Source organism: Eucyclogobius newberryi, unplaced genomic scaffold (assembly GCF_026437365.1).
Source record: "Eucyclogobius newberryi isolate DKJ021-1_F unplaced genomic scaffold, fEucNew1.0.hap1 SCAF_20, whole genome shotgun sequence".
NCBI classification, from domain to species: Eukaryota; Metazoa; Chordata; class Actinopteri; order Gobiiformes; family Gobiidae; genus Eucyclogobius; species Eucyclogobius newberryi.
In genome coordinates this window covers 30,384,274-30,404,509 of record NW_027315835.1, presented here as the reverse complement: position 1 = coordinate 30,404,509, position 20,236 = coordinate 30,384,274, and the positions used below count along the sequence as shown (strand labels likewise).

General features: G+C 48.5%; 1 protein-coding gene across 1 annotated transcript in view; it reads left to right on the top strand.

Annotated features, from left to right (window-relative positions):
• The window catches only part of LOC140369439 (uncharacterized), a 77,058-nt gene that overhangs the window by 54,265 nt on the left and 2,557 nt on the right, over positions 1-20,236 (top strand). Inside the window, exons 17-20 of the mRNA XM_072456786.1 lie at positions 12,051-12,206; positions 15,556-15,801; positions 18,373-18,486; positions 19,430-19,618. Coding sequence (XP_072312887.1) covers positions 12,051-12,206; positions 15,556-15,801; positions 18,373-18,486; positions 19,430-19,618 — 705 coding nt within the window. The remainder of the gene's footprint in view (positions 1-12,050; positions 12,207-15,555; positions 15,802-18,372; positions 18,487-19,429; positions 19,619-20,236) is intronic.

Here is a 20,236-nt window from a genome sequence, read left to right as displayed (position 1 = left end):
CAAAGCTAACAAGGCTAACGAGGCTAACGAGGCTAACGAGGCTCACAAACCAGAGGTGGAAATCCTCAGATCTTCCCCGTCGACCCAGATGAAGATTTTCGCGGCTTCTTTGCATTTGAAGTGGGAAAGAATGTGAGGAATCATCAGCTCCTGCTCATGTCTGAGATAATAGTACTATTTATTATTTATGATACTGAGGAACAATGACACGCTGAAGATCTGTGTGAGGAACAATGACACACTGAAGATCTGTGTAAGGAACAATGACACTGAAGATCTGTGTGAGGAACAATGAAAAACTGAAGATCTGTGTGAGGAACAATGACACGCTGAAGATCTGTGTGAGGAACAATGTCACGGTGAAGATCTGCGTGAGGAACAATGACACACTGAAGATCTGTGTGAGGAACAATGACACTGAAGATCTGTGTGAGGAACAACGATACGCTGAAGATCTGTGTGAGGAACAATGACACGCTGAAGATCTGCATGAAGAACAATGACACACTGAAGATCTGTGTGAGGAACAATGACACTGAAGATCTGTGTGAGGAACAACGATACGCTGAAGATCTGTGTGAGGCACAATGTCACGGTGAAGATCTCCGTGAGGAACAATGACACGCTGAAGATCTGCATGAAGAACAATGACACGCTGAAGATCTGTGTGAGGAACAATGACACGCTGAAGATCTGTGTGAGGAACAATGACACGCTGAAGATCTGTGTGAGGAACAATGACACACTGAAGATCTGCGTGAGGAACAATGACGCGCCGAAGATTTGCGTGAGGAACAATGACACGCTGAAGATCTGTATGAGAAACAATGACACGCTGAAGATCCGCGTGAGGAACAATGACACGTTGAAGATCTGCGTGAGGAACAATGACACACTGAAGATCTGTGTGAGGAACAATAACATGCTGAAGATCTGTGTGAGGAACAATGACACGCTGAAGATCTGTGTGAGGAAAAATGACACGCTGAAGATCTGTGTGAGGAACAATGACACACTTAAGATCTGTGTGAGAACAATGACACGCTGAAGATCTGTGTGAGGAACAACGAAACGCTGAAGATCTGTGTGAGGAACAATGACGCGCTGAAGATCTGTGTGAGGAACAATGACACTGAAGATCTGTGTGAGGAACAATGACGCGCTGAAGATCAGTGTGAGGAACAATGACACTGAAGATCTATGTGAGGAACAATGACACGCTGAAGATCTGTGTGAGGAACAATGACACGCTCAAGATCTGTGTGAGGAACAATGACACGCTGAAGATCTGCATGAGGAACAATGACACGCTGAAGATCTGTGTGACAAACATTGACACGCTGAAGATCTGTGTGAGGAACAATGACACGCTGAAGATCTGTGTGAGGAACAATGACACACTGAAGATTTGCGTGAGGAACAATGACACTGAAGATCTGTGTGACAAACAATGACACGCTGAAGATCTGTGTGAGGAACAATGACACGCTGAAGATCTGTGTGAGGAACAATGACACGCTGAAGATCTGTGTGAGGAACAATGACACGCTGAAGATCTGTGTGAGGAACAATGACACTGAAGATCTGCTTGAGGAGCAATGATACACTGAAGATTTGCGTGAGGAACAATGACACGCTGAAGATCTGTATGAGGAACAATGACACACTGAAGATCTGTGTGAGGAACAATGTCACGGTGAAGATCTGCGTGAGGAACAATGACACACTGAAGATCTGTGTGAGGAACAATGACACTGAAGATCTGTGTGAGGAACAACGATACGCTGAAGATCTGTGTGAGGCACAATGACACGCTGAAGATCTGCCTGAGGAACAATGACACGCTGAAGATCTGCATGAAGAACAATGACACGCTGAAGATCTGTGTGAGGAACAATGACACGCTGAAGATCTGCATGAGGAACAATGACACGCTGAAGATCTGTGTGAGGAACAATGACACACTGAAGATCTGCGTGAGGAACAATGACGCGCCGAAGATTTGCGTGAGGAACAATGACACGCTGAAGATCCGCGTGAGGAACAATGACACGTTGAAGATCTGCGTGAGGAACAATGACACACTGAAGATCTGTGTGAGGAACAATAACATGCTGAAGATCTGTGTGAGGAACAATGACACGCTGAAGATCTGTGTGAGGAAAAATGACACGCTGAAGATCTGTGTGAGGAACAATGACACACTTAAGATCTGTGTGAGAACAATGACACGCTGAAGATCTGTGTGAGGAACAATGACACACTGAAGATCTGTGTGAGGAACAATGACGCGCTGAAGATCTGTGTGAGGAACAATGACACGCTGAAGATCTGTGTGAGGAACAATGACACGCTCAAGATCTGTGTGAGGAACAATGACACGCTGAAGATCTGTGTGACAAACAATGACACGCTGAAGATCTGTGTGAGGAACAATGACACGCTGAAGATCTGTGTGAGGAACAATGACACGCTCAAGATCTGTGTGAGGAACAATGACACGCTGAAGATCTGTGTGACAAACAATGACACGCTGAAGATCTGTGTGACAAACAATGACACGCTGAAGATCTGTGTGAGGAACAATGACACGCTGAAGATCTGTGTGAGGAACAATGACACGCTGAAGATCTGCGTGAGGAGCAATGACGCGCTGAAGATCTGTGTGAGGAACAATGACACGCTGAAGATCTGCATGAGGAACAATGACACGCTGAAGATCTGCGTGAGGAGCAATGACGCGCTGAAGATCTGTGTGAGGAACAATGACACGCTGAAGATTTGCGTGAGGCACAATGACACGCTGAAGATCTGTGTGAGGAACAATGACACGCTGAAGATCTGTGTGAGGAACAATGACACAATGAAGATCTGTGTGAGGAACAATGACGCGCTGAAGATCTGTGTGAGGAACAATGACACGCTGAAGATCTGTATGAGGAACAATGACACGCTGAAGATCTGTGTGAGGAGCAATGACGCGCTGAAGATCTGTGTGAGGAACAATGACACGCTGAAGATCTGCATGAGGAACAATGACACGCTGAAGATCTATATGAGGAACAATGACACGCTGAAGATCTGTGTGAGGAGCAATGACGCGCTGAAGATCTGTGTGAGGAACAATGACACGCTGAAGATCTGCATGAGGAACAATGACACGCTGAAGATCTGTGTGAGGAACAATGACGCGCCGAAGATCTGTGTGAGGAACAATGACACGCTGAAGATCTGTGTGAGGAACAATGACACGCTCAAGATCTGTGTGAGGAACAATGACACGCTGAAGATCTGCATGAGGAACAATGACACGCTGAAGATCTGTGTGACAAACAATGACACGCTGAAGATCTGTGTGAGGAACAATGACACGCTGAAGATCTGTGTGAGGAACAATGACACACTGAAGATTTGCGTGAGGAACAATGACACTGAAGATCTGTGTGACAAACAATGACACGCTGAAGATCTGTGTGAGGAACAATGACACGCTGAAGATCTGTGTGAGGAACAATGACACGCTGAAGATCTGCGTGAGGAGCAATGACGCGCTGAAGATCTGTGTGAGGAACAATGACACGCTGAAGATCTGCATGAGGAACAATGACACGCTGAAGATCTGCGTGAGGAGCAATGACGCGCTGAAGATCTGTGTGAGGAACAATGACACGCTGAAGATTTGCGTGAGGCACAATGACACGCTGAAGATCTGTGTGAGGAACAATGACACGCTGAAGATCTGTGTGAGGAACAATGACACGCTGAAGATCTGTGTGAGGAACAATGACACAATGAAGATCTGTGTGAGGAACAATGACGCGCTGAAGATCTGTGTGAGGAACAATGACACGCTGAAGATCTGTATGAGGAACAATGACACGCTGAAGATCTGTGTGAGGAGCAATGACGCGCTGAAGATCTGTGTGAGGAACAATGACACTGAAGATCTGTGTGACAAACAATGACACGCTGAAGATCTGTGTGAGGAACAATGACACGCTGAAGATCTGTGTGAGGAACAATGACACGCTGAAGATCTGCGTGAGGAGCAATGACGCGCTGAAGATCTGTGTGAGGAACAATGACACGCTGAAGATCTGCATGAGGAACAATGACACGCTGAAGATCTGCGTGAGGAACAATGACACACTGAAGATTTGCGTGAGGAACAATGACACACTGAAGATCTATGTGAGGAACAATGACACACTGAAGATCTGTGTGAGGAACAATGACACTGAAGATCTCTGTGAGGAACAAAGACACTGAAGATCCGTGTGAGGACCAATGACACGCTGAAGATCTGTGTGAGGAACAATGACATGCTGAAGATCCGTGTGAGGAACAATGACATGCTGAAGATCTGTGTGAGGAACAATGACACGCTGACGATCTGTGTGAGGAACATTGACGCGCTAAAGATCTGTGTGAGGAACAATGACACGCTGAAGATCTGTGTGAGGAACAATGACACGCTGAAGATCTGTGTGAGGAACAATGACACGCTGAAGATCTGTGTGAGGAACAATGACACACTGAAGATCTGTGTGAGGAACAATGACACGCTGAAGATCTGTGTGAGGAACAATGACACACTGAAGATCTGTGTGAGGAACAATGACACACTGAAGATTTGTGTGAGGAACAATGATACTAAAGATCTGTGTGAGGAACAATGACACTGAAGATCTGTGTGAGGAACAATGACACACTGAAGATCTTTGTGAGTAACAATGACACGCTGAAGATCTGTGTGAGGAACAATGACACACTGAAGATCTGTGTGAGGAACAATGACACACTGAAGATCTTTTTGAGGAACAATGACACACTGAAGATTTGTGTGAGGAACAATGACACACTGAAGATCTGTTTGAGGAACAATGACACTGAAGATCTGTGTGAGGAACAATGACACGCTCAAGATCTGTGTGAGGAACAATGACACACTGATGATCTGTTTGAGGAACAATGACACACTGAAGATCTGTGTGAGGAACAATGACACTGAAGATCTGTGTGAGGAACAATGACACACTGAAGATCTGTGTGAGGAACAATGACACACTAAAGATCTATGTGAGGAACAATGACACACTGAAGATCTGTGTGAGGAACAATGAAACACTGACGATTTGTGTGAGGAACAATGATACTAAAGACCTGTGTGAGGAACAATGACACTGAAGATCTGTGTGAGGAACAATGACACACTGAAGATCTTTGTGAGTAACAATGACACGCTGAAGATCTGTGTGAGGAACAATGACACACTGAAGATCTGTGTGAGGAGGAATGACACTGAAGATCTGTGTGAGGAACAATGACACGCTGTAGATCGGTGTGAGGCACAATGACACGCTGAAGATTTGCATGAGGAACAATGACACGCTGAAGATCTGTGTGAGGAACAATGACACACTGAAGATTTGCGTGAGGAACAATGACACGCTGAAGATCTGCGTGAGGAACAATGACGCGCTGAAGATCTGTGTGAGGAACAATGACACGCTGAAGATCTGTGTGAGGAACAAGGACACGCTGAAGATCTGTGTGAGGAACAATGACACTGAAGATCTATGTGAGGAACAATGACACGCTGAAGATCTGTGTGAGGAACAATGACACTGAAGATCTATGTGAGGAACAATGACACGCTGAAGATCTGTGTGAGGAACAATGACACGCTGAAGATCTGTGTGAAGAACAATGACACACTGAAGATCTGTGTGAGGAACAATGACACTGAAGATCTGTGTGAGGAACAATGACACGCTGAAGATCTATGTGAGGAACAATGACACTGAAGATCTGTGTGAGGAACAATGACACACTGAAGATCTGTGTGAGGAACAATGACACACTGAAGATCTGTGTGAGGAACAATGACACATTGAAGATTTGTGTGAGGAACAATGATACTAAAGATCTGTGTGAGGAACAATGACACTGAAGATCTGTGTGAGGAACAATGACACACTGAAGATCTTTGTGAGTAACAATGACACGCTGAAGATCTGTGTGAGGAACAATGACACACTGAAGATCTGTGTGAGGAACAATGACACACTGAAGATCTGTTTGAGGAACAATGACACACTGAAGATTTGTGTGAGGAACAATGACACACTGAAGATCTGTTTGAGGAACAATGACACTGAAGATCTGTGTGAGGAACAATGACACGCTCAAGATCTGTGTGAGGAACAATGACACACTGATGATCTGTTTGAGGAACAATGACACACTGAAGATCTGTGTGAGGAACAATGACACTGAAGATCTGTGTGAGGAACAATGACACACTGAAGATCTGTGTGAGGAACAATGACACACTAAAGATCTGTGTGAGGAACAATGACACACTGAAGATCTGTGTGAGGAACAATGAAACACTGACGATTTGTGTGAGGAACAATGATACTAAAGACCTGTGTGAGGAACAATGACACTGAAGATCTGTGTGAGGAACAATGACACACTGAAGATCTTTGTGAGTAACAATGACACGCTGAAGATCTGTGTGAGGAACAATGACACACTGAAGATCTGTGTGAGGAGGAATGACACTGAAGATCTGTGTGAGGAACAATGACACGCTGTAGATCTGTGTGAGGAACAATGACACGCTGAAGATCTGTGTGAGGAACAATGACACACTGAAGATCTGTGTGAGGAACAACGATACGCTGAAGATCTGTGTGAGGAACAATGACACGCTGAAGATCGGTGTGAGGCACAATGACACGCTGAAGATTTGCGTGAGGAACAATGACACGCTGAAGATCTGTGTGAGGAACAATGACACACTGAAGATTTGCGTGAGGAACAATGACACGCTGAAGATCTGCGTGAGGAACAATGACGCGCTGAAGATCTGTGTGAGGAACAATGACACGCTGAAGATCTGTGTGAGGAACAAGGACACGCTGAAGATCTGTGTGAGGAACAATGACACGCTGAAGATCTGTGTGAGGAACAATGACACTGAAGATCTATGTGAGGAACAATGACACGCTGAAGATCTGTGTGAGGAACAATGACACGCTGAAGATCTGTGTGAAGAACAATGACACACTGAAGATCTGTGTGAGGAACAATGACACTGAAGATCTGTGTGAGGAACAATGACACGCTGAAGATCTATGTGAGGAACAATGACACTGAAGATCTGTGTGAGGAACAATGAAAAACAGAAGATCTGCGTGAGGAACAATGATGCGCTGAAGATTTGTTTGAGGAACAATGACACGCTGAAGATCTCTGTGAGGAACAATGACACTGAAGATCTGCTTGAGGAGCAATGATAAACTGAAGATCTGCGTGAGGAACAATGACACACTGAAGATTTTCGTGAGGAACAATGACACGCTGAAGATCTGCGTGAGGAACAATGACACACTGAAGATCTGTGTGAGGAACAATGACACTGAAGATCTGTGTGAGGAACAATGACACGCTGAAGATCTGTGTGAGGCACAATGACACGCTGAAGATCTGTGTGAGGAACAATGACACACTGAAGATCTGCGTGAGGAACAATGACGCGCTGAAGATTTGCGTGAGGAACAATGACACGCTGAAGATCTGTATGAGAAACAATGACACGCTGAAGATCCGCGTGAGGAACAATGACACGTTGAAGATCTGCATGAGGAACAATGACACACTGAAGATCTGTGTGAGGAACAATGACACGCTGAAGATCTGTGTGAGGAACAATGAAACGCTAAAGATCTGCGTGAGGAACAATGACACACTGAAGATCTGTGTGAGGAACAATGACACGCTGAAGATCTGTGTGAGGAACAATGACACGCTGAAGATCTGTGTGAGTCACAAGGACACGCTGAAGATCTATGTGAGGAACAATTAAAAACTGAAGATCTGCGTGAGGAACAATGACGCGCTGAAGATTTGCGTGAGGAACAATGACACGCTGAAGATCTGTGTGAGGAACAATGACACACTGAAGATCTGTGTGAGGAACAACGATACGCTGAAGATCTGTGTGAGGAACAATGACACGCTGAGATCTGTGTGAGGAACAATGACACGCTGAAGATCTGCATGAGGAACAATGACACGCTGAAGATCTGTGTGAAGAACAATGACACACTGAAGATCTGTGTGAGGAACAATGACACTGAAGATCTGTGTGAGGCACAATGACACGCTGAAGATCTGTGTGAGGAACAATGACACGCTGAAGATCTGTGTGAAGAACAATGACACGCTGAAGATCTGCTTGAGGAACAATGACACTGAAGATCTGTGTGAGGAACAATGACACTGAAGATCTGTGTGAGGAACAATGACGCGCTGAAGATTTGTTTGAGGAATAATGACACGCTGAAGATCTGTATGAGGAACAATGACGCGCTGAAGATTTGTTTGAGGAATAATGACACGCTGAAGATCTGTATGAGGAACAATGACACACTGAAGATCTCTGTGAGGAACAATGACACTGAAGATCTGCTTGAGGAGCAATGATACACTGAAGATCTGTGTGAGGAACAATGACACACTGAAGATCTGTGTGAGGAACAATGACACACTGAAGATCTGTGTGAGGAACAATGACACACTGAAGATCTGTGTGAGGAACAATGACACTGAAGATCTGTGTGAGGAACAATGACACGCTGAAGATCTGTGTGAGGCACAATGACACGCTGAAGATCTGTGTGAGGAACAATGACACACTGAAGATCTGCGTGAGGAACAATGACGCGCTGAAGATTTGCGTGAGGAACAATGACACACTGAAGATCTGTATAAGAAACAATGACACGCTGAAGATCCGCGTGAGGAACAATGACACGTTGAAGATCTGCATGAGGAACAATGACACACTGAAGATCTGTGTGTGGAACAATGACACGCTGAAGATCTGCTTCAGGAGCAATGACACACTGAAGATCTGCGTGAGGAACAATGACACGCTGAAGATTTGCGTGAGGAACAATGACACGCTGAAGATCTGTGTGAGGAACAATGACACACTGAAGATCTGTGTGAGTCACAATGACGCGCTGAAGATCTGTGTGAGTCACAAGGACACGCTGAAGATCTGTGTGAGGAACAATGACACGCTGAAGATCTGTGTGAGGAACAATGAAACGCTGAAGATCTGCGTGAGGAACAATGACACACTGAAGATCTGTGTGAGGAACAATGACACGCTGAAGATCTGTGTGAGGAACAATGACACGCTGAAGATCTGTGTGAGGAACAATGACACGCTGAAGATCTGTGTGAGGAACAATGACACGCTGACGATATGTGTGAGGAACAATGACACGCTGAAGATTTGTGTGAGGAACAATGACCCACTGAAGATCTTTGTGAGGAACAATGACCCGCTGAAGATCTGTGTGAGGAACAATGATACGCTGAAGATCTGTGTGAGGAACAATGACACACTGAAGATCTGTGTGAGGAAGAATGACACACTGAAGATCTGTGTGAGGAACAATGACACTGAAGATCTCTGTGAGGAACAAAGACACTGAAGATCCGTGTGAGGACCAATGACACGCTGAAGATCTGTGTGAGGAACAATGACACGCTGAAGATCTGTGTGAGGAACATTGACGCGCTAAAGATTTGCGTGAGGAACAATGACACGCTGAAGATCTGTGTGAGGAACAATGACACGCTGAAGATCTGTGTGAGGAACAATGACCCACTGAAGATCTTTGTGAGGAACAATGACCCGCTGAAGATCTGTGTGAGGAACAATGACACACTGAAGATCTGTGTGAGGAAGAATGACACACTGAAGATCTGTGTGAGGAACAATGACACTGAAGATCTGTGTGAGGAACAATGACACACAGAAGATCTGTGTGAGGAACAATGACAAACTGAAGATCTTTGTGAGGAACAATAACACACTGAAGATCTGTGTGAGGAACAATGACACTCTGAAGATCTGTGTGAGGAACAATGACACACTGAAGATCTGTGTGAGGAACAATGACACGCTGACGATATGTGTGAGGAACAATGACACACTGAAGATCTGTGAGAGGAACAATGACACGCTGAAGATCTGTGTGAGGAACAATGACCCACTGAAGATCTTTGTGAGGAACAATGACCCGCTGAAGATCTGTGTGAGGAACAATGATACGCTGAAGATCTGTGTGAGGAACAATGACACACTGAAGATCTGTGTGAGGAAGAATGACACACTGAAGATCTGTGTGAGGAACAATGACACACTGAAGATCTGTGTGAGGAACAATGACACACAAAAGATCTGTGTGAGGAACAATGACACACTGAAGATCTGTGTTAGGAACAATGACACACTGAAGATCTGTGTGAGGAACAATGACACTGAAGATCTCTGTGAGGAACAAAGACACTGAAGATCCGTGTGAGGACCAATGACACGCTGAAGATCTGTGTGAGGAACAATGACATGCTGAAGATCCGTGTGAGGAACAATGACATGCTGAAGATCTGAAGATCTGTGTGAGGAACAATGACCCACTGAAGATCTTTGTGAGGAACAATGATACGCTGAAGATCTGTGTGAGGAACAACGACACGCTGAAGATCTGTGTGATGAAGAATGACACACTGACGATCTGTGTGAGGAACATTGACGCGCTAAAGATCTATGTGAGGAACAATGACACGCTGAAGATCTGTGTGAGGAACAATGACACGCTGAAGATCTGTGTGAGGAACAATGACACGCTGAAGATCTGTGTGAGGAACAACGACACGCTGAAGATCTGTGTGATGAACAATGACACACTGAAGATCTGTGTGAGGAACAATGACACACTGAAGATCTGTGTGAGGAACAATGACACACTGAAGATTTGTGTGAGGAACAATGATACTAAAGATCTGTGTGAGGAACAATGACACTGAAGATCTGTGTGAGGAACAATGACACACTGAAGATCTTTGTGAGTAACAATGACACGCTGAAGATCTGTGTGAGGAACAATGACACACTTAAGATCTGTGTGAGGAACAATGACACACTGAAGATCTGTTTGAGGAACAATGACACACTGAAGATTTGTGTGAGGAACAATGACACACTGAAGATCTGTTTGAGGAACAATGACACTGAAGATCTGTGTGAGGAACAATGACACACTGAAGATCTGTGTGAGGAACAATGACACACTGATGATCTGTTTGAGGAACAATGACACACTGAAGATCTGTGTGAGGAACAATGACACTGAAGATCTGTGTGAGGAACAATGACACTGAAGATCTGTGTGAGGAACAATGACACTGAAGATCTGTGTGAGGAACAATGACACACTGAAGATCTGTGTGAGGAACAATGACACTGAAGATCTGTGTGAGGAACAATGACACTGAAGATCTGTGTGAGGAACAATGACACTGAAGATCTGTGTGAGGAACAATGACACACTGAAGATCTGTGTGAGGAACAATGACACACTGAAGATCTGTGTGAGGAACAATGACACTGAAGATCTGTGTGAGGAACAATGACACACTGAAGATCTGTGTGAGGAACAATGACACACTGAAGATCTGTGTGAGGAACAATGACACTGAAGATCTGTGTGAGGAACAATGACACTGAAGATCTGTGTGAGGAACAATGACACTGAAGATCTGTGTGAGGAACAATGACACTGAAGATCTGTGTGAGGAACAATGACACTGAAGATCTGTGTGAGGAACAATGACACTGAAGATCTGTGTGAGGAACAATGACACTGAAGATCTGTGTGAGGAACAATGACACTGAAGATCTGTGTGAGGAACAATGACACTGAAGATCTGTGTGAGGAACCTAACCCTTCTTCATTCAAACACTAAGGACCTTTTAACAGTTTCACTTGATTTGATCTAAATACATGTCGTGTTGCACAAGGACAGTGGGCACTAAAGTCCAGAGGAAAGACACCACTACAGTGATCATTCTGAGGCTGACCCGGGGGCCCCTATGTGAAGGGGCCTCAGGGGAACCCGGGGGCCCCTGGACATGCTCAGTCTCATGCAGCTGGTGTAACTGTGTGATGTCACTTCCTCAGGTGTGCAGGGACCTCAGGGGAACCCGGGGGCCAATGATCCTGTTCCTGGAGATGATGGAGACGACGGGGACCCCGGCTGCACCGGGACTAAGGGGGCCTCAGGACTCCTAGGCTCCAGGGGGAGACAAGGGTCCCCTGGAGATTCAGGGGTCAAAGGTCAGTTTAGTTCTGTGGGAGAACATCAGCACAGGGAGAACACCAGCACAGGGAGAACATCGGCACAGGGAGAACATCGGCACAGGGAGAACATCAGCACAGGGAGAACATCGGTACAGGGAGAACATCAGCACAGGGAGAACATCGGCACAGAGAGAACATCGGCACAGGAGAACATCAGCACAGGGAGAACATCAGCACAGGGAGAACATCAGCACAGGGAGAACATCAGCACAGGGAGAACATCAGCACAGGGAGAACATCGGCACAGAGAGAACATCGGCACAGGAGAACATCCGCACAGGAGAACATCAGCACAGGGAGAACATCAGCACAGGGAGAACATCAGCACAGGGAGAACATCAGCACAGAGAGAACATCGGCACAGGGAGAACATCAGCACAGGGAGAACATCGGCACAGGAGAACATCCGCACAGGAGAACATCAGCACAGGGAGAACATCAGCACAGGGAGAACATCAGCACAGAGAGAACATCGGCACAGGGAGAACATCAGCACAGGGAGAACATCAGCACAGGGAGAACATCAGCACAGGGAGAACATCAGCACAGGGACAACATCAGCACAGGATAACATCAGCACAGGAGAACATGACCACAGGGAGAACATCAGCACAGGGAGAACATCAGCACAGGAGAACATGAGCACAGGGAGAACATCAGCACAGGAGAACATGAGCACAGGGAGAACATCAGCACAGGAGAACATCAGCACAGGAGAACATCAGCACAGGGAGAACATCAGCACAGGAGAACATGAGCACAGGGAGAACATTGGCACTGGGAGAACATCGGCACAGGGAGAACAACGGCACAGGAGAACATCAGCACAGGAGAACATGAGCACAGGGAGAACATCAGCACAGGGAGAACATCAGCACAGGAGAACATGAGCACAGGGAGAACATCAGCACAGGAGAACATGAGCACAGGGAGAACATCAGCACAGGAGAACATCAGCACAGGAGAACATCAGCACAGGGAGAACATCAGCACAGGAGAACTTGAGCACAGGGAGAACATCGGCACAGGGAGAACATCGGCACAGAGAGAACATCGGCACAGGAGAACATCAGCACAGGGAGAACATCAGCACAGGGAGAACATCAGCACAGGGAGAACATCAGCACAGGGAGACCATCAGCACAGGGAGAACATCGGCACAGAGAGAACATCGGCACAGGAGAACATCCGCACAGGAGAACATCAGCACAGGGAGAACATCAGCACAGGGAGAACGTCAGCACAGGGAGAACATCAGCACAGAGAGAACATCGGCACAGGGAGAACATCAGCACAGGGAGAACATCAGCACAGAGAGAACATCGGCACAGGGAGAACATCAGCACAGGGAGAACATCAGCACAGGGAGAACATCAGCACAGGGAGAACATCAGCACAGGGACAACATCAGCACAGGAGAACATGAGCACAGGGAGAACATCAGCACAGGAGAACATGAGCACAGGGAGAACATCAGCACAGGAGAACATCAGCACAGAGAGAACATCAGCACAGGGAGAACATCAGCACAGGAGAACATCAGCACAGAGAGAACATCAGCACAGGAGAACATCAGCACAGGGAGAACATCAGCACAGGGAGAACATCAGCACAGGAGAACATCAGCACAGAGAGAACATCAGCACAGGAGAACATGAGCACAGGGAGAACATTGGCACTGGGAGAACATCATCACAGGGAGAACATCAGCACAGGAGAACATCAGCACAGGGAGAACATCAGCACAGGGAGAACATCACTACAGGAGAACATCAGCACAGGAGAACATCAGCACAGAGAGAACATCAGCACAGGGAGAACATCATCACCTGTGAGAACATCAGCACAGGAGAACATCAGCACAGGAGAACATGACCACAGGGAGAACATCAGCACAGGGAGAACATCAGCACAGGAGAACATGAGCACAGGGAGAACATCAGCACAGGAGAACATGAGCACAGGGAGAACATCAGCACAGGAGAACATCAGCACAGGAGAACATCAGCACAGGGAGAACATCAGCACAGGAGAACATGAGCACAGGGAGAACATTGGCACTGGGAGAACATCGGCACAGGGAGAACAACGGCACAGGAGAACATGAGCACAGGGAGAACATCAGCACAGGAGAACATGAGCACAGGGAGAACATCAGCACAGGGAGAACATCAGCACAGGAGAACATGAGCACAGGGAGAACATCAGCACAGGAGAACATGAGCACAGGGAGAACATCAGCACAGGAGAACATCAGCACAGGAGAACATCAGCACAGGGAGAACATCAGCACAGGAGAACTTGAGCACAGGGAGAACATCGGCACAGGGAGAACATCGGCACAGAGAGAACATCGGCACAGGAGAACATCAGCACAGGGAGAACATCAGCACAGGGAGAACATCAGCACAGGGAGAACATCAGCACAGGGAGACCATCAGCACAGGGAGAACATCGGCACAGAGAGAACATCGGCACAGGAGAACATCCGCACAGGAGAACATCAGCACAGGGAGAACATCAGCACAGGGAGAACATCAGCACAGGGAGAACATCAGCACAGAGAGAACATCGGCACAGGGAGAACATCAGCACAGGGAGAACATCAGCACAGAGAGAACATCGGCACAGGGAGAACATCAGCACAGGGAGAACATCAGCACAGGGAGAACATCAGCACAGGGAGAACATCAGCACAGGGACAACATCAGCACAGGAGAACATGAGCACAGGGAGAACATCAGCACAGGAGAACATGAGCACAGGGAGAACATCAGCACAGGAGAACATCAGCACAGGGAGAACATCAGCACAGGAGAACATCAGCACAGAGAGAACATCAGCACAGGGAGAACATCAGCACAGGAGAACATCAGCACAGAGAGAACATCAGCACAGGAGAACATCAGCACAGGGAGAACATCAGCACAGGGAGAACATCAGCACAGGGAGAACATCAGCACAGGAGAACATCAGCACAGAGAGAACATCAGCACAGGAGAACATGAGCACAGGGAGAACATTGGCACTGGGAGAACATCATCACAGGGAGAACATCAGCACAGGAGAACATCAGCACAGGGAGAACATCAGCACAGGGAGAACATCACTACAGGAGAACATCAGCACAGGAGAACATCAGCACAGAGAGAACATCAGCACAGGGAGAACATCATCACCTGTGAGAACATCAGCACAGGAGAACATCAGCACAGAGAGAACATCAGCACAGGAGAACATCAGCACAGGGAGAACATCACTACAGGAGAACATCAGCACAGGAGAACATCAGCACAGGGAGAACAACAGCATTTTTCTTCTGCAGGACCTCAGGGGGACACTGGATTCATGGGGGTCCCAGGCCCTAGAGGACCACTTGGTAATGTTGGCTTTGGGGGAAGACCCGGGGCCAAGGGGCCTCAGGGACCTCCAGGGCCTAATGGAGATCCAGGAGACAGCAACCCCTGCCCCCCTTCTTCGGCCCCCTCAGGCTACCCTGGAAGACAGGGTCAACCCGGGCCCCCAGGAACCCAGGGGTTAAATGGAGAACCAGGCTGTGTTGGGGCCAAAGGTGAGACCATATCCTCCACCAGGGGCCCCTCTGAACCTTCATAGAGATGGACACTGGTCACACTTGACTCTTGTTGGTCCGAGTGTTTAAACGGCCATAAAATCCACATAGATTCATATCTTTAAGATATTTTTGTCTTCTGCTCTGCACATGAAGTATGTTTATGTCATGCATATGTTATACTTTATAAAGCCATATACAACATGTCTGTTATGTCTATGTGTAGAACAGAAGGAGATGAAGAGAGCTGAGTTTTGAAAGTAGAAAAAAATATGATTGGATTTTATGGCTGTTAAAAATGTGTGACAAACGTGCACTTTTATTCAGCTCTTGAACATGTGACATGAACAAAGACGGTGGCAATTTAAAGTTTGACTCAATTCATGAAACTGTGGGAAGTTTGATGTTCCCGAGGGAACCAGAGGCTTACGCCTGTCCACAGCCGACTTCTGTCTCCATGTCTTAAGTATTTGTCTCTTCACGAGTTGGAGGAGACGAGGCCCTCAGGCTCTCGGGGCAGGGTGAGTTGGCGGAGACGAGGCCCTCAGGCTCTCGGGGCAGGGTGACTTGGAGGGGACGAGGCCCTCAGGCTCTCGGGGCAGGGTGAGTTGGCGGAGACGAGGCCCTCAGGCTCTCGGGGCAGGGTGAGTTGTAGGAAACGAGGCCCTCAGGCTCTCGGGGCAGGGTGAGTTGGAGGAGACGAGGCCCTGAGGCTCTCGGGGCAGGGTGAGTTGTAGGAAACGAGGCCCTCAGGCTCTCGGGGCAGGGTGAGTTGTAGGAAACGAGGCCCTCAGACTCTCGGGGCAGGGTGAGTTGTAGGAAACGAGGCCCTCAGACTCTCGGGGCAGGGTGAGTTGGAGGAGACGAGGCCCTCAGGCTCCTCGGGGCAGGGTGAGTTGGAGGAGAAGAGGCCCTTAGGCTCTCGGGGCAGGGTGAGTTGTAGGAAGCGAGGCCCTCAGGCTCTCGGGGCGGGTGCATTGGAGGAGACCAGGTCCTCAGGCTCTCGGGGCAGGGTGAGTTGTAGGAGAAAACGACTCTATGACGTCCTGAGACACGCCTCTATGACGCCCTGAGACACGCCTCTATGACGCCCTGAGACACGCCTCTATGACGCCCTGAGACACGCCTCTATGACGTCCTGAGACACGCCTCTGTGACGTCCTGAGACACGCCTCTATGACGCCCTGAGACACGCCTCTTAGACGCCCTGAGACACGCCTCTATGACGCCCTGAGACACGCCTCTGTAATGCCCTGAGACACGCCTCTGTGACGTCCTGAGACACGCCTCTGTGACGTCCTGAGACACGCCTCTGTGACGTCCTGAGACACGCCTCTGTGACGCCCTGAGACACGCCTCTATGACGCCCTGAGACACGCCTCTGTAATGCCCTGAGACACGCCTCTGTAATGCCCTGAGACACGCCTCTGTGACGTCCTGAGACACGCCTCTGTGACGTCCTGAGACACGCCTCTATGACGCCCTGAGACACGCCTCTATGACGCCCTGAGACACGCCTCTATGACGCCCTGAGACACGCCTCTATGACGCCCTGAGACACGCCTCTTAGACGCCCTGAGACACGCCTCTATGACGTCCTGAGACACGCCTCTATGACGTCCTGAGACACGCCTCTATGACGCCCTGAGACACGCCTCTTAGACGCCCTGAGACACGCCTCTATGACGTCCTGAGACACGCCTCTATGACGTCCTGAGACACGCCTCTATGACGCCCTGAGACACGCCTCTTAGACGCCCTGAGACACGCCTCTATGACGCCCTGAGACACGCCTCTGTAATGCCCTGAGACACGCCTCTGTAATGCCCTGAGACACGCCTCTGTAATGCCCTGAGACACGCCTCTGTGACGCCCTGAGACACGCCTCTGTGACGTCCTGAGACACGCCTCTATGACGCCCTGAGACACGCCTCTATGACGCCCTGAGACACGCCTCTGTGACGTCCTGAGACACGCCTCTATGACGCCCTGAGACACGCCTCTATGACGCCCTGAGACACGCCTCTGTGACGTCCTGAGACACGCCTCTTAGACGCCCTGAGACACGCCTCTATGACGCCCTGAGACACGCCTCTGTGACGTCCTGAGACACGCCTCTATGACGCCCTGAGACACGCCTCTGTGACGTCCTGAGACACGCCTCTATGACGCCCTGAGACACGCCTCTGTAATGCCCTGAGACACGCCTCTGTGACGCCCTGAGACACGCCTCTGTGACGTCCTGAGACACGCCTCTGTGACGTCCTGAGACACGCCTCTGTGACGTCCTGAGACACGCCTCTGTGACGTCCTGAGACACGCCTCTGTGACGTCCTGAGACACGCCTCTGTGACGTCCTGAGACACGCCTCTGTGACGCCCTGAGGCCATGTTTGAACTGGGCACAGATCTGACCCTCGTGGCCTTGTGCAGTGACACCTGGACGCAGCAGTGACAGGCGAACGTTTAAGATGCTGCAAAGTCAGACATTTGGTCCTCCAAGTGTGTTTTTGACAAATTAGAATAAGATCAAATAGAGAAAATAATTGTTGAAATGTTGTTTTATTTTCAGGGAGCAAAGGAGAACACGGGGACTCAGGATTCGGAGACCCGGGATCATCCGGTCCCAGAGGAGACCAAGGAGACGAGGGCCCACGAGGAGACAGAGGGGAGCGGGGCTGTGCGGGTGAGAACTGTGGGGGGAAGGGCTGTGCGGATGAGAACTGTGGGGGGAGGGGCTGTGCGGATGAGAACTGTGGGGGGAGGGGCTGTGCGGGTGAGAACTGTGGGGGCAGGGGCTGTGCGGGTTAGAACTGTGGGGGGAGGGGCTGTGCGGGTGAGAACTGTGGGGGGAAGGGCTGTGCGGATGAGAACTGTGGGGGGAGGGGCTGTGCGGGTGAGAACTGTGGGGGGAGGGGCTGTGCGGGTGAGAACTGTGGGGGGAGGGGCTGTGCGGGTGAGAACTGTGGGGGGAGGGGCTGTGCGGGTGAGAACTGTGGAGGGAGGGGCTGTGCGGGTGAGAACTGTGGGGGGAGGGGCTGTGCGGGTGAGAACTGTGGGGGGAGGGGCTGTGCGGGTGAGAACTGTGGGGGGAGGGGCTGTGCGGGTGAGAACTGTGGGGGGAGGGGCTGTGCGGGTTAGAACTGTGGGGGGAGGGGCTGTGCGGGTGAGAACTGTGGGGGGAAGGGCTGTGCGGGTGAGAACTGTGGGGGGAGGGGCTGTGCGGGTGAGAACTGTGGGGGGAGGGGCTGTGCGGGTGAGAACTGTGGGGGGAGGGGCTGTGCGGATGAGAACTGTGGGGGGAGGGGCTGTGCGGGTGAGTTGTTGTTGTTGTTGTTGTTGTTGTATATTTAAAGAAAACAAAGTGTATAGTTGTCATATGAGAAGCTGAAATGTGGTTTAAATGTGTTTTATTTACAAAGTGGAATCATCAGTGTCTAATAATTGAACTAAATCCCTCTCAGTTTATCATCGTCTCCAAATGTCAATGTGAAGTGTCCAACACGAGTTATGTTCAAGTTTGAGTTTTGGAGATAACATATATATATATATATATATATATATATATATATATATATATAAATGCATGAATATTGAGGGAGAAGTTTTGATGTCACTTCCTTTCTCAGGTGACCCTGGGCCAATCGGGGATAGTGGCCCACCTGGGACCTCCTACACGCTGAGTGCTGGCTTTCTATTGGTCATCCACAGTCAATCACAGCTTGTCCCTGTGTGTCCCGCCCACATGACGGCGCTGTGGAGCGGCTACAGCCTCCTGTACCTGGAGGGGCAGGAAAAGGCCCATACCCAAGACCTGGGTAAGACCCCCAACTCTTACATAAGACCCATCCCCGTTGAATTAATGTTTGAATTTATTTGTAATTAATTCACATGTTAAAAGGATTCAAACAGCAGCACTACATCTCCTGCTCAATATAATGAACTCTTTAGTCCGTCTCATTTACATCCGTCGCTTTGCTTATTGTATGATACAACTGAATCTTCTTCTACAATGGACCCCTGCTGGACAAATGAGGGACTTCACCCACATGTCAACTCTATTATAACCCATCACCATTATATCACTAACTATATTTGCTTTTCTGTATTTACTTCTACAAAGTCTTCTCAATAAGGATGTCCTCTGTCCTCCCTTTTATTCTGTCTTTCTTTAGAACGTTGCTCAGCCTCAGACGCGCCTTCCAAGCGCTCAAGAGCACAGACTTTGTGTCTGATCCTAAATATAACTCCCTGGCCCGTTTGAACCGTCTACAAGTTGAATAACCTTTATTCAATTCAATTTATTTTTGTAGTGTCCAAAATCACAACAGCATTTGCCTCGAAGGGCGATAATGAAAACAGATTCCACAATGTTTTTAGGAAATTAGCAATGTCCCAGCATCCCCTGCTCTTAGACAAATGTCCCAAAGTGTCCC